General features: G+C 36.8%; 1 protein-coding gene across 6 annotated transcripts in view; it reads right to left on the bottom strand.

Annotated features, from left to right (window-relative positions):
• Positions 1 to 15686, bottom strand: part of LOC143223302 (uncharacterized) — an 87259-nt gene that overhangs the window by 63770 nt on the left and 7803 nt on the right. For all 6 annotated transcript variants that reach the window (XR_013012803.1, XR_013012804.1, XM_076451104.1 and 3 more), the window contains exon 4: positions 493 to 871. Coding sequence is in view for 4 of the 6 variants with exons in the window: in XM_076451104.1 (XP_076307219.1) it covers positions 493 to 871 (379 nt within the window). In the remaining 2 variants the exon portion in view is untranslated. The remainder of the gene's footprint in view (positions 1 to 492; positions 872 to 15686) is intronic.

A 15686-nucleotide genomic window follows, 5' to 3' on the forward strand; every position in this document is an offset into this window, starting at 1 on the left:
ACTGTTTACAAATATACTAAAGTACACCTTGAAGGCAATAATCATGAATACATACTTATTATGAAAATTATTTGAAAAAAAAAGTGTTGGATATATAGACACAAATCATTAGGTAGACACCTTTAATATGAAACTTTTTAAAGTGTACATTATCACTATATTAGCATATTGTAAAGACTTTTTGAAAACAATACATTTAACAAAAAAAAAGGAAATAAACTATGTGTATATTCTCTCTTGATGAACACAGATGTGTTGTACAGTTACAAGTCTGTCAAAATATATTTATGTTTATAATTCATTCTGAAAACAGACATTTTTAAAAATAATGTTCATGTAAAGAAAATACACTTACAACATACCAAACAGTGGCAGCAACTGTACATTATTTTTGATTTCTGCATCAACACCATTTACGTAGACTTATTTCTGTGAGAAAATGTTTATTAAATTAAAATCTAACAGCACAGGTACATTGTAAATTATAAATACCTTTTTTTTCTGGCTCTTTTGGTGTAGGTTTGGAAGTTTCTGTTAAAGATGATTTGGAAGTTCCTGGTAATGATGGTTTGGAAGTTCTTGATATAGAAGGCTTGGCAGTCTTAGCTTGTGATGTCGTACTTGGCTTTTGTGAAGAATTTACTGATTTCTGACCACTTGGCTTCTGTGAAGAATTTACTGATTTCTGACCACTTGGCTTCTGTGAAGAATTTACCAGTCTCTGACCACTTAGCTTCTGTGAAGAATTTACCAGTTTCTGACCACTTGGCTTCTGTGAAGAGTTTACCGGTTTTTGACCACTTGGCTTCTGTGAAGAATTTGGTGGTTTCTGACTGAGAGCTAAAGGCTTCTCAATGACTGTTTTTGTTGCCTGGTAACACATAAAGATTCCTTTAACTTAACTAAATAAATTTATTAACATGCAAGTCTGAGAAAAATGCATTTGGTAAATTTTTTTTCTCTACTACATTGTTGCTTGTGGTGCATGGAATTCTAGCTAATCATATACACTACATTTACAACAGACCTAGAGATCTGCTGTTATGTGTTGTGAAGAGATAACTTTGTTATCTGAGACCCCAAACATATGAGGTAATTATCCAAGCTAATTACTTATTGTTAATAGCAACATCATCATCTTGTGCAATAAAGATTAAGCCTGCTCATCCATAAAAATTACAATACTGAAACATATGGAAATTTACTGCAACAAAAAACTATAATGCCAATATCTGTAAGTCTTGTATGTTACTTATATAAAAAAACACTTTGAAATATAATATACCAGAAGTAAAAACAAATCAGCTTAAGAACCAAAATCTGGACATGTAAACTGTAGTGATTAGCAATTAAAACAATCAGGTTTATTTAAAAAATAACAAAAGTACCCAACAATGCTGGATATTAAATGTTACTTTCATTTGGTATGTTATTGACATATTTTGCCACTTATCTCCTTCAGTTTAATCATTGTTTGCAGCATTCAGTTAGTTAAAGTGAAATGGGTACCAAACTTCAACCATTTGTCTGGTTACTTATCCATTTAAACTGTATCTCTAGGAATCCACGAAGTTCCCTCAAGCAAATTTCAGTTAAATTGACTCATTCAGTCACTTATAATTTGTAACACCAGAAAGGTGGATGGATAATTCTGAATATTAAAGTGAACTGGGATAAAACTGAGTATAAAAAGCTAGTTAAAAATGATCTTTATAGGTGTGGAGGGATAGGGCAGCATAGTGGAAAGAAAAGTGGCTGGATGGAAGAAAAAGCAGGGAACTGTTCCAAATGGTGTTTGGATAAACTGTATTAATGTCACAGTTGGGTTACTTCAAGGCTGAGTGTTAGGGTCTTTGTTCTTTTTAATTTACATGGATGACATAGATGAAGGAATTATTTAAATGTGAAGATATAAATAGGTTTCTCCAGCATGGTTTACTTTTCATCTTACTATTAGTATCCTCAACAGTCATATTCTTTATACCTTATCTCAAATATTCAAAATGTATATTCTGAAGCACATTTAATGAAAGATTAATTATATCTCAAGTTTCTTATGCTATGAAGATGACCACAATAAACATCATATTTCATAAAAAGGTTTTTTATCATATAAGTAACAGTATTGATACGTTATTCTTTTTATGGTTTTTATCTACTGTCATTTATGTGTTACAATAATTAGTGCACAATAGAATATTCCACTTATTAAAATATATTCTGTTAATGCACAACAAAATTTACAGATAAAACACATTCAGCTCTACAAAATTAAAACTAAACCATGAAATTAAAATGTCAATAGAACCTTAACATGACTGACATTAAACTCCTGTTATCAACAGCAGCAGCCTGGATCTGTCTGATAGCAATTTTACATATTCTAGTTTTTGAAAGCATGCTAAATTCTTTGTATGCAAGAATAAACATTATGAAAAATTTTCATTTACAATAGAAAATATTCTACATAATGAGTGCTGATGTAATTTTCAAACATATTTGATAAGCTAAAAATGAGAAAAAAGAACAAGTGTAAAAATGTACATTTTTCTATTGCATCTGCTCTTTCACAACTACAGAAACATGCACATGCTTGTGACTAACTAAATTATACATCAAAGACTTTTTGCAGGTATTACAAATATAATGATAATCAGCAGGGTCATATCATGAGTAAAGCAAATTAACATTTTCCTAAACTGAAAATGTATTTCTAATAAGACTTTCTTCTGTTGATACTGTAACTATTTCTTGATCTCCAGGGTTTCCACTCTTTGCCCATCTAGGCATTGAAAGAGCTTGCTCCCTGTCTTTTAAACCCCATTTGTATGCATTCGGTATATTCTAATTTCCAAATTTCTCCACAAATGTCAATGCTTCCTCTATTTAAGTACTACATATAAACACATCATCCTGATAATGTAATCACTTATTCAAGAGGTAAACCAGCTTTCAATGGGGATGTTGTGTGGTAGTGTCCACAGAGGTAAGTATTACTGGAAATACACATTCAGTTTAGGAAGTTGTTAACTTGTTAAACAAACTTACCAATCCTAACAACATAGCTAGAATCTCACATTAAGAAGACTGGAAGAGCCAGTGCAGGCATGATCCATACAAAAAGTGTCTGTGTAGAACAGGAGTGTACCAAAAGACAAAAAATGGTACAAGAATGGATGAACTGCACTACATTCAGAACAGATATACTCTTCACTTGGAACTTAGTTCCCATATCAAAGGTGAAATGGAATATAAGCAATCGTCAGTAGAGGCCAGCTCCAACCAGATGGCAGAGGCTCCACAACTCGGAGGTGGAATCAAGTGGTTGTGGTACCTATATCCCATGTTGGTGGCTAGGACTATTAGACTGCAATGGTGTGTGTGTGCGTGCGTGCATGCTCATACTGTTGATTCGATCCTAACCCATAGCCAGAGTGATGCATTTTGAAACACCAACAACATGACGAAAAAGTAAGAAACACCTAAATGGACAAACTTTCTCCTCCACCTGAAGAAGCTCAAAAGGCAACACCCTAGGCTCAGAATGAGAAGATTTTATATGCCATACTCAATAAAAACAAACAATTTATCCATTCTGGAATTATGAACATTCATTTTCAATCTCCAACCAAGTGTACACAAAATATTTCATTTGTTTCCCCTAGAATTACAGAGAAAACATGGAACCTGTGCTCAACCAAGGTACTAGGATGGAACCACTTTGCATTTGGAGACATGAAAGGATAGTGAAGCTCCTTCCATGAACAATATATGAAACCAACTTTGATTAAACAGAAGGGTCATGCACTCTCAACTGGATAGCTTCATGTCAAATCTGATCTGGAATTATGAGTAGGCTCTTACAGAGGCTGGTGCCACTCCAACTGACATCTGAGATAAACATCCAGGGACCCCGAAGAGGAGGGCCTTCAACTTTGACCATTTATTCAAGAGTGAAGGAACACACTCTGGAGGAAAAGCCTCTGTCTGCCACTCCAACAACTGGAAACTGAGGTTGGTAATACACGTTGGAGAGACCTGAAGAAAAGTGCTCTGGAAACTGTACAACAGGTGAAATAAGTTCCTTACATTTTTAAATGCAAACAGAATTTGATTTATTCAACCTGAAGATTGGGAGGGATGAGCAGAACCCCCTTTAGATTTACACATAATAGTTCATGAATGGTAGTCCACAATAAGGTAATACCATCTAGTAGACACCTATATGATCTTATGGAACACCCCATTTCTACATAGCCTGTTGCAACCTGTAATAATTGTAGTGAAAATGGTTGCTAGTATGAAACTGAGAAGAGAAAGTATACCTGTCTGGGCAACACTCACCACAGTGTGATTCAGTGAAAAATAAAGGGACCCTGGAAATAAAAGAGTATATGATTGAGGGAAATATTCACTTCTGGTTAAAATCTAAAAGATGTGATCAAAATAGTTACATGGGGTAGTTGAAGAAGATGAAACTGCTAGACCACGTAAGTAATAAAATAGGAAAGTATTAGTAGTAGTCCACAAACCAGTCTACACAATGCCTTCCAGAAGACAATTCAACCAGGTAGCTAACAGTAAAAAAGATATGAAGAATCTAGTGAGAGGTGACATGCAAAAGATTCTTCTCTGGAAACAATAATCCATTGTAATCCAACTACATTAGGGTAGTTGGATATAAGTCATGGGAGAAAGAAGGCTCCTGATCCCTAGTACCTCAAGATAAGATAGTACAAGCTACATATCACTTGATGGCTCTAATAGAACATAACAAATGGTCAGGATTGGAGAAGTTATTAAGCTGAGAAATGGATGGCAAATGGATTTGTGAGAAGGATCTTTCTCAGAAGGATCTGCCAGAGTCTTGGGAAGGAAAGATATACTGGGGTAAGGCAGGACAAATGTGAAATGATAGAGTCCAATGCACATGGATTGTAAGCAACTCTGACAAACAACACCCACAAGCCAAAAACAACAAAAAATGCTATTCAAGAGAAAGATGAAATAAAGAATGTGAAGTTAAAGGCTCAAAAAAAGGATGAGACAATGCATTTAAAACTGCTGTAAAATCCTAATTTGGTAATTGAAAAGGTTTATTGGGGCAAAAAATATGAAAATTTTAGTAGCATTCCATTTCCATTGATATATGGTTATTGTTTGACCCATGGAAAGATTTAATTAAATGCAGAAAAACTTTAGAAGTTACATTCTTCTGTTGGGCAAAGGAACACATAACTTCCAGCATTAAAATTGAGTTTACAAACATTTGGGCAGAGAATATCTGATCAAGGTTGTCTCAGAGACTGCCAATGTGAAAGAGGTAAAGGGGAACATTCTTGGAGCTACTGAATAAGTAGAAACCATGCTTGAATTGATAAATATAGTACAAACAAGAGAACTTGACAGGGAGAAGAATAAACCTTAGTCAGAACACATAGGAATAGCTGAATTGGGTAAAGGCATATCAGATGCAAACCTTTCACATCCCAACTAAATGTGTCTACTGCCAATGCTTGAGAATAGGGTATCAGAAACCAAAACAAATACAGTTGAGAATTCCAATAATCACTGGAGACCCAAACTGAGAGTAAATCCACTGAAAGACTTCATGATGTAGCATCTATTTCATTGAAAGAATTCTGTTGGGTTGAGACAAAAGATTTGCAATTAAATTCATCACTCTTAGAACATGACATGCTAAAAGACTGATGCGATGGGAATAAGCCTAGTATAGAAGATCCAAGGTACAAAACAAAATTCACAACAATAGGCTCCTCCTTGACAAGAAATCTGAGATACCGTTGTGGACTTGTTGGAATGTTTCATGAAAATTTTTCCTTTCAAGACAGACAGACCTCAAACCATTGCAAGGAGTTCAATAATACTGATATTGAGGGTAGTGTCATCTTTCATCCAAGAACCCTAGAACTCCTGACCTTGAAGATAAGCTCCCCATCCTTTAAGAAATGCATCTGTGTACAAATGGATCTCAAGATGAGGTGGTGGAATGGGGCCCCAATAGACAAGGTGCTGATGTAAGACCAAAAGGTAGAATCCTGTAGTGTAGCACCTGATCCATGTTCACAAACCTTAGAAATCTCTGGGAAGTTTCTGCTAATAAAATATAGAGATAAGCATCTGTAATATTGAACTTGGTCACCAAGAGCACTGGCACAAAGTGGTATCTTAGGATGAGAAAATATTCCATTGTAAACCAAAGGGGATTGAAAAATTGATTGAGTCAAGAAAGACAAATGATTAGATGCCAATCTGTCTTCTTGGGTGCAACAAATAATCAGTAATAAAATCTTGGAAGAGTGTGACTGACCCTCTCTACTGCTCTCTTGACTAACAACATTCTAATGGCCTCGGAACAAAGCTCCACTTTCCATGGACCTGTTGGAGTTATAAATGCTACAGGTTGAGCAGACAATAGTGGATGTGATGTAACTTGAATGAACAGCTCTGAAGCCAGAATATGAAGTAAACATGGATCCCTGGAGAGAGAACTTCAGAAGTCCAGGAAGTTATGTAATCATTCTCCCACTGATTCCTCACCCACAGGAAGGTCAGCAGCACCAATGTTGTTGGTCCACCCAAACCAGAGATCCTCAAGAATATGGACAGATCTTATTATGAAAACCAAAAGAGGAGTCAAAAACAATATAAGCCAAAACTCTCAAATTAGCTAGAGAAAGGCAAGAAGTTAATGATGATTAAGAGAAATGAAAATGGGCTGTATCAATTCAGGATTTTAATGTCTCTGAAACTCAAGCAAGTAATGAGACATAAAAAAAGAAGCTTCCTGTAACTCCCTGAGAGCACAAGACGGTAAATAAACACCTTCTAACAAAGCATCTCTATTCAATAAACAACAGATGAGCCAACAAAGCAAAGAAAGAATAAAAGAAGACAATCTGACTGAGGTAGACACTGGCAAAATTCCCAACTCATCATTACATTGCAGAAGAGAATATTAATAGGCTTCAGACAAAAGTTGGATTGAAGATAAATACCTTAGGACAGTCATAAGAATCAATAAAATTGTGATCTATTTGAAGTGATCACAAGTTCCTATCTAAATGCCAAAGGTCCAAAAGGGGGACCCCATCTGTTGAGAATCAAAACAGACCTCCTCCTAGCAATGATAAGCTAAAGTATACTGATCCAATAACTGTGAGGGGCAGAGCAGAGCTGTTCTATTGTGTAACTGAATGCCAAATCTCCCAGCATTAACAATATCAGAATGAAGAGGAAAACCAATTAGTTACTTGCCATTCCTTTCTACTAACAAGTATAGAGTCAAATGCATCAGAAGAGACTCTCCAAAAACCTTACAAATCCAAGTAACCAACAGAATAAAGGGGACTGGAAGTGAATGATCAAAATGATTCTCTCTTGATGCCGACCTAGTAAAAAAAAAGAAGCCACAAAAAGAGAATCTAATTTCTTGCTAGTTGTTCCTGGGTCATTTGCAAAAGATACCTCAGAACACTCTCCCCCTGGAGAGACACCCTTGGTCTGCACATATATCTAACAACGGATCATCTCCCAGATGGCTTCAACTGTGAGTGACCCCCTCCCTCTTGGCTAATGACAAACACCAGATAGCAGAAGTAGACGAGGTCTCGTTGATCTATGTAGTAAAAACATTAACTCGGGAATTTGTTAAGTTCTTTTGTAGTTAAGTAATTTATATATATATATATATATATATATATATATATATATACACACACACACACACACACACATATATATATATATATATATATATATCAAAAAAAGATAACCATAAAAATGCCAACTCCATTCAAAATTACAATATAAATAGTGAATAATTACAACACTTCTGTTGACAGAACCTATGCAAATGCTTTGTTGAGAAAAAGTTATTACATTATCTGAATGAGGTGCTTATATGTACAATACCTAGGTACAGGGTGTATTAAAGTTGGTAGATAATTCTTCCATTTCAAATTTACCTAACGAATTTGAGTGGAGTATAAAAAACTGGAGCATGCATTTTTAATGCTCAAATAGGCAAAGAGTCAAAATCCTGTAGATTGAGAAATATCTATATTGTCAGTAGATGGTATGTCTGGAAATATTCATTCATTAATTAGCTAGGTCAACGAAGGAATATTTACTGTAAAATTATTATCAATGTTATAAGTGTAGTTGCCAGTTTGGCTGCTAATTTTAATTTCATTCCTTTAAGAGGCATGTTCAATTCTCTATTGGTTGCACCTCTTTTTCACATCAAAGATGTTAATACGACTTTGTCAATACACACCAACAAACCATAGCAAATAAGAAAGTGACACCTGAGAGTATCCAAAATGAGTTTAGAATCACAATCATATTACTTAGAACACTTATACTTTACAAAATGAACTAGTCTTTAAAAGATATGGAAGTTTTCCTCTCTAAGCCAAATTATTTACAGTACCTGCTTAAGCTAATATCACATGATGCTAAATGTTTTTTAATTAGGAAAATTTTGCAAATTTTGTATTTATATATTGACAATGAATAATAACAATCCACCAATATGATTATTTTGAAAACTTTAGCTAAAAACTTCTAATCTAGTTTGCTTAGCCTAACCAATACTTGTATATCTACACATGCTTTCATTCTACAGTTTTGTTTCTCTAAATCAGCTATCTATTTGAAGGACAAAAACAATAAAATGATCCACCTTTATTTATAGGTGAAGTTGTATAAAAGATTTCAAACCAATAGCTCATCTGACTTTTTGCATAGTGATGTAAAACTTTTGTTCAAAATTGAATGGTTTTATTAAATAACTTTGCACATATGGCTTATGTTTAGATTAATTTGATAAAAAAAAATCCATGAACGTTAAAAGTTTTTCAATCAAATAAAGTTTCTTTACTTTCGGCAAAAAGGAAAAAAAAAACAGGTAGAGATTCAGTCAAAATTTCAGATTTTACATCTTGTGTATTTCTCAATGAATTGTGAAATAACAGTCAAATGGAACACATCCACTGAATATATGAAACAGTTCTGGTTACCACAGTCCAAACTATATAGGGTGGAAAGTTATAATTTTCCTATTTTGAAAATATATTTTTGACAGGTATTTACCTCTTTCTCACGTAAATAGCTACTCTCATTCAGTGGTACCCCTTTATATGTGAAATTTGTTTGCATGACAAAAGCCTTGAACTCTTGCATACCCTAAGATCAACTGTGTCTAGCATGTAAATCATCATGTGACAACCCTCCACCATTAAAACTGTGACACATCCTCCTTATGCATGTGGCTACCTTTATTTGATTCTACCAAACTATAACCTTGAGTTTTGGCAGAAATCGGAAATACTGGTTTTCAGTGAATAGAATGGCTAGAAAGTGTGAGAGAGGTAAATACCAAGAAGATATACATTTTCAGCATAGCAAAATTATAGCTTCCAGTATGGCACACTACCTCTTCTCATACAAGACATTCTTAGTCTTGAAGAGAAAGGCCCAAAACAGTGTGATAAAAGACAATACAGAAAAAAGCGAAGAACTCAAGAAGTGATCACAAAATTTCAATCTGCTTTGGGAATACACAATTAATAAAGAAACTCTCATATACGTAAGACAGATAAATTATGGGAAGATGCCAGACACAGAACATGATAAAAAAAATAGGCTCAGCATAAACCATAATGTCTGCAAAAGGAGGGGAAAAAACAACAACTGCGAAACATGTATAAAAAGAACTGAGGTAAGTACTCTGCAGTAGAAGACAGGGAAGGTCAATATAGAATAAAGAAAAACTGTCAAAATAGACATCGTTACAAACAATTTCAGCAGTCTGTGAGAGAAGATGAGCAACAGTGAAAGAAGATCCTCAAAAACAAAATTAATTATAAGTGTGAAATATAATTAATTAGAGAAATAAAAAGGTTAATATATTTTAATATTAAATAATTATATATTGACAATAATATTTAATAGTTAGTATCTGTTGAAGTAGAAAAAAATCTACCTTTCATATGAAATTAAAAAAAAACAACAGGAAAAGAGCATAAACAAAAAACATCTTGATGACAGCACTGTCAAGGGAGAAGTAGTAGATTGAACAGAGGACGTCACATGCATCAACAGGATTGTTGCATGATGCAGTTGAATCACATTGACCTCAGAGGATGTGGAAGCTCTAGGCTTCTGGCAGGCAAAACAAGTTTGCATATAGATGGCAGCACTGAACAATAGCTACTTATAAGAGAAGAAATGTACTGTATCAAAAATGTTAAACTATTAATAACACTCACTGTGTCCTGCTGATTGTTTTAGCCTCATGATAAACTACCACGGTCTTGATATATTTTACATTTTATTTGTAAATTACACTAAATAACAAGTTATCAATTTTAAAAATGGTTTTGTAAAAGAGTATTGAAGTAACTAGTTATTTTTTCAAATTAAGAAATTAGATTAGAAGGTGTGTCACTCTACATCTGAAAGATGCTCAGTCATTAAACAGTTAAAGCTTTTGCAATGAGCTTGGTATAATATACACAAGTTTGTCTATGCATCTGCACAGCTAAGTGTTTTCATTATAACTTTTGATACAGCATGTGTATCAACGCAAAATTTGGGAGACTTACAGTTATGTGAAAAAGTAAGAACACCTTATGAAAGCCTGTGTATTTTTGTAACATTTTTGGAAATACAGATATTTAATCTCAATTTCAACAATACAGGAGATTATAGGAATATAACTAAACAATTAAAACTGAAGAAAAGACTTTTCAAGATCTTCTGGAAATGTAATTCTACAAAAATGCATATTCTAACTGAGGAAAAAGTTACAACACCCCCACATTTATTCCCACTTAATGGCTCAACTCACACACAGGTGTATCAAACCAGGTGCACATGATTAGAAGATCTTTACTCAGCATTCTAAATGAGACTTGCCCTATTTAAACCTCAGACATTTAGTTTGGTGTGCTCCTGACTGTTGAAGTGAGAGTGAGCACCATGGTGAGAGCAAAAGAGCTGTCTGAGGCTTTCAGAAAAAAAATTGTAACAGCTTATGAGTCTGGTAAGGGATTTGAAAAGATCCCAAAAGATTTTGAAATCAGCCATTCCATTGTCCAGAAAATAGTCAACAAGTGGAGGGCTTTCAAAACAACTCCCAACATGCCCAGGTCTTGTCATCCAAGCAAGTTCAGCCCGAGAACAGACCACAAAATGCTAAAAGAGATCTCCAAACACCCTAAAATGTCATCACGGGACCTACAGCAGGCTCTGGCTACTGTTGATGTGAAAGTGCATGCCTCTACAATTGGAAGGAGACTGCACATGTTTAACTTGCATGGGATGTGTGCAAGGAGGAAACCTTTGCTCTCTAAGAGAAACATCAAGGCTAGACTGAAGTTTGCCAGAGAGAATGTAGACAATTGATTGATTGATTTAGTGTTTTATGGCACAAAGCAGATAGACTATCTGTGCCAAAAGTCCAGTAAAAAGGTAAAAATAAATTAAATGTAGTAAAATACATAAAAGGGAATGAAGGTAAAACAAAACATCATTGAAAAACAGAAAAAGTATAAAATCAATGTTGACACCTAGTCTACAATGTTAAGAGAGAAAGCAGAGTAAGAGAAGTTGTAAAGAACTTTCTCTAGCAAAATGGTAATGATCATAACCTGCCAGGAAGACTAATATGTGAGTACAAGAACCACCGTCAGTCACCTGAAGTTGGCCTTTGCAGTCCAAGTTTCAGGTAACGTTGTCATAACTGCCATTATCAAAAGGTAAAATAAGAAAAGTGTGAAAAGACATGCAGCAAAAGTGTAATAACAACTCGCCAGGATGACTAACGGGTAGTTCAAACGGATAGTTCAAACAGCAGCATTAGTCCGAACCGCAACAAACCATGGCAGAGCCCACAGAGTCACCTGATTTTGAACCATCCATATTAATTGGTATAGAAAGGTATAGAATATATGATCCAGGGCAAGAGATATGGCGTACAGTTCAGCAGTGAACACAGAAGCTGTATAGGGATTCTGTGCGCAACCACCAAACCGCAACAAACCATGGCAGAGCCCACAGAATTACCTGATTTGGAACCATTGTTATAAATTGGAATGGAATGATTGTTCAAAAGATGTTCAGTAAACAAAAGATGGTACTTCCAATTGGGAGTATCTGCCTTTTTCAGATGACTGAAAAAAAGGTCACATTTGGGGGCTGTAATAAGCCATGGTGGGATGGGCTGACCAGTGGATTCTGCAATGTTATCCAAGAACAGATTTAATTCATCCAATTGTGCCTAGACACGAAGGCCAAAAGGAGCAATAACAGATTGTCTGTTTCAAAAATGTATGGCCCACTGAGGTAGGAAAACACATCCCCAGGTGGGATGCTTTGGTAAGGAACGAAGTTTCAAAGAATATAGTAAAGACAGTTGCAAACAGCAAAGGTGAAGAGAAGGTTCATGAGATTCTTCATATAAGCTTTGACTGGGGAGGTGCAGATATCCTCAGTGCACAGTCGAGGCCTTGATGATGAATGACGTCCAGCATCTTTAAAGCCGAGGGTCTGGCAGAGCCATAGGCCATTGAACCATAGTCGAGTTTTGATCGAATAAGAGCACGATATATCTTTAACATAGAACATCAATCTGCTCCCCAACTGACGGTAGAGTGGACATGGAGGATGTTCAGCGCTCTTGTGCATTTGACCCGTAGCTGCTTTAAGTGTGGTATAAAGGTCAGCTTACTGTCAAAGATAAGCCCCAAGAACTTGGTCTCATGGACCACTGGCAGTGAAAGTTCACCGATACGGAGTTCAGTGTCAGGGTGAATACACTGTTGGCGGCAAAAGTGCATGCAAACGGTTTTAGAGAGAGAAAAATTAAAGCCGTTTGCCATAGTCCACTTCAGCACATGATTGAGGGCAGTTTTTAGTTGCAGCTCAATATATCTCATGTTCGACGACTGACATGAGATGTGAAAGTCGTCAATATAGAGCCCATTCACAACAGTGAGAGAGAGTTGTTCAGTGAAGGCATTTATCTTTATACTGAAAAGTGTGACACTCAAAACACAGCCCTGAGGGACCCCAAGTTCCTGTACAAAAGAACGGGAAAGTGTCTAACCTACATGAACTTGGAATCTCCTGTCTATTAAAAAAATTTTGATAAACATGGGGGAATGGCCACGTAACCCATATATATGGAGGTCTTGCAAAATGCCATACCTCCATGTTGTGTCATAAGCCTTCTCAATGTCAAAGAATATTGAAACAAGATGTTGGCGTTTGAGAAAGGCTTCTCTGATTAATGTTTCAAGTCGAATTAGGTGGTCCATGGTGGAGTGCTGTCGTCGGAACCCACACTGGGTGGGCGAGAGGTGGTTGTCTGATTTGAGGAACCAAACAAGACGAGCATTAACCATCCTCTCCAAAGTCTTACAGAGACAGCTTGTCAAAGCAATTGGATGGTAGTTTGAAGGAATCTTGTGATCTTTCCCAGGCTTAGAGAAAGGTAAGATAATAGCCTGGTGCCAGGCATAAGGAAAAACATTCTCCTGCCAGATCTGATTAAAGACAATTAAAAGAACATCAAGAGAAGCAAAAGAGAGATAGCATAACATGTCATAGTGTACATCTTCAGGTCCAACAGAGGTATTGCCAAACCGATGAAGGGCCATTTTCAGTTCCACCAGTGTAAAGGGACAATTATAATCAAAGAGACAGTCAGTTCGAAATGAAAGAGGTGAATGCTCTGCCAGAGTCTTGATGGCCAAGAAAGTGGAGAAACAAGCAGAAGTGCTAGATACTGGGCAAAAGCTTTCACCTAGAGTATCGGTGATGCTCTGGACATCAGCTACCTCTTGGCCATCAGAGAGTGAGATGGAGAGGGGACAGAATTGTAGTGCCCACTGACCTTCCGAATCCTGTCCCATATAACCTTGGAAATGGTGGTAGAAGATATGCTAGTTGTGAAGTTAATCCAAGATTCCTTCTGGCTTTAACGTCTTACCCACCTAGCATGTGCACATGCCCATTGGAAAGTGATGCAGTTTAAAAGTGTAGGATATCTACGGAAAGTATCCTGGACTCGTTTTTGAGCCCTGCGTGCCAGGTGGCAAGCAGGTTCCACCATAGACGAGGATATCGTGGAAAACGTGTCGAGGTTTTAGGAATACACTGAGCAGCTGCTTGCATAATACAATCAGTTACCACTGCCACACAGTCGTCTATTGATGGCTGATTCACAATGGCAGGATCAAGTTCTGCGAGAGCAGTGAAAGTAAAGCAGTCTGCCTGATCCAGCTTCCACGGGGGCACACGGGTAAGGTGGCATCGACCACGGCCAGCCTCTCTCAAAATTATAGGAAAATGATCACTGCCTAGAAGATTGTCAACCCTCCATGAAAAATGGGAGAATAATGAAAGGAAGCAAACCGAGAGATCAATAGTGGTAAAGGACTAACTAGGTGCATGAAAATAAGTGAGAGAACCAGTACTGAAAAGAGAAAGGTTGTGATCAGAGAGCATATGCTCAACAGAGTGACCCCTTCTATCAATAACAGCACTTCCTCAGATGGGATGATGTCCATTAAAGACCTCCAGAATTAGAAAGGGAGACGGCAACTGTTCAATGAGAGCATCAACGTCTGATTGATCATGTCTCTCCAGGGGACATGTAGAGTGAACAAACAGTGATGGTATGACCCAAGGAAACACGGATGGCTACAGCCTTCAACGGTGTGTTAAGTGACAAAGACAGGGTGGGAACATGCTGATCAACCAAGAGTGCCAACCCTCCATGTACTCGTCCATCACACAGCCTGTCATTTCTGTACAGAGAAAACTGCCGAATGGTGACTGTATCAGCAGGTTTTAAAAATGTTTCTTGTAAGGAAAGACATACAGGATGGTAGGAAGCAATCAGTGTTTTGATATCATCCAGATAAGACGTAAACCTCGACAGTTCCATTATATCAAGGTGGCCATTTTTAATGATGGATAGGCAAAGTGGCTGGAGAACCCTTCTGTTTACGACCACATCTTTTTTCCTTACTGTCCTTATTCGGAGGAGGTCTATCGACCTCCATGGATCCTGTCCTGGGTTGATTGGGCAGGTCTTTGTTATTGGAAGGGGATTCCAGTAACTGAGAAAGCGAACAATTGATTGTTTTGCATCTTGGGGTGGGAGAAAAAGATGTATCAGAAGAAATGCCTGCATCTGAAACTGAAGGATGTGGATCTTGAGGTTTGTTGGAATGTATGGAAGGAACAGAGATGGGTGTGGAAGTTGATTCATCGACCTTTTTAACCATGGAGGTCAAAAGGCTTTTTATTTGTTTTGAAAATGATTCTCTTGGAGGTACAGAGAGATCTGTCTGCACTCCCACTGTAGTTGTGGAACGAAGTGCAACAGCATATGTCCGAGATGAAGTGGTGGACAGCAATTTCTGAGCCTCAGGATAACTAATATTATGGGTCGTTTTCAAACACTGCACCTCCAACCATTTTGGACAAGAATGAAAGTTGGAAGGGTGGGAGCCATTGCAGTTGACACAATGTGGGTTCGTGTGATATTCATAGGCATCGTGGTCCTTGCCACCACAACAAGCACATGTCAGGGAACCATGACAGGACATCTTTGAGTGGCTGAACCTCTGACATTGGAAACATCGAAG

The sequence above is a fragment of the Tachypleus tridentatus genome, chromosome 8 (genome assembly GCF_004210375.1).
Source record: "Tachypleus tridentatus isolate NWPU-2018 chromosome 8, ASM421037v1, whole genome shotgun sequence".
Taxonomy (NCBI): domain Eukaryota; kingdom Metazoa; phylum Arthropoda; class Merostomata; order Xiphosura; family Limulidae; genus Tachypleus; species Tachypleus tridentatus.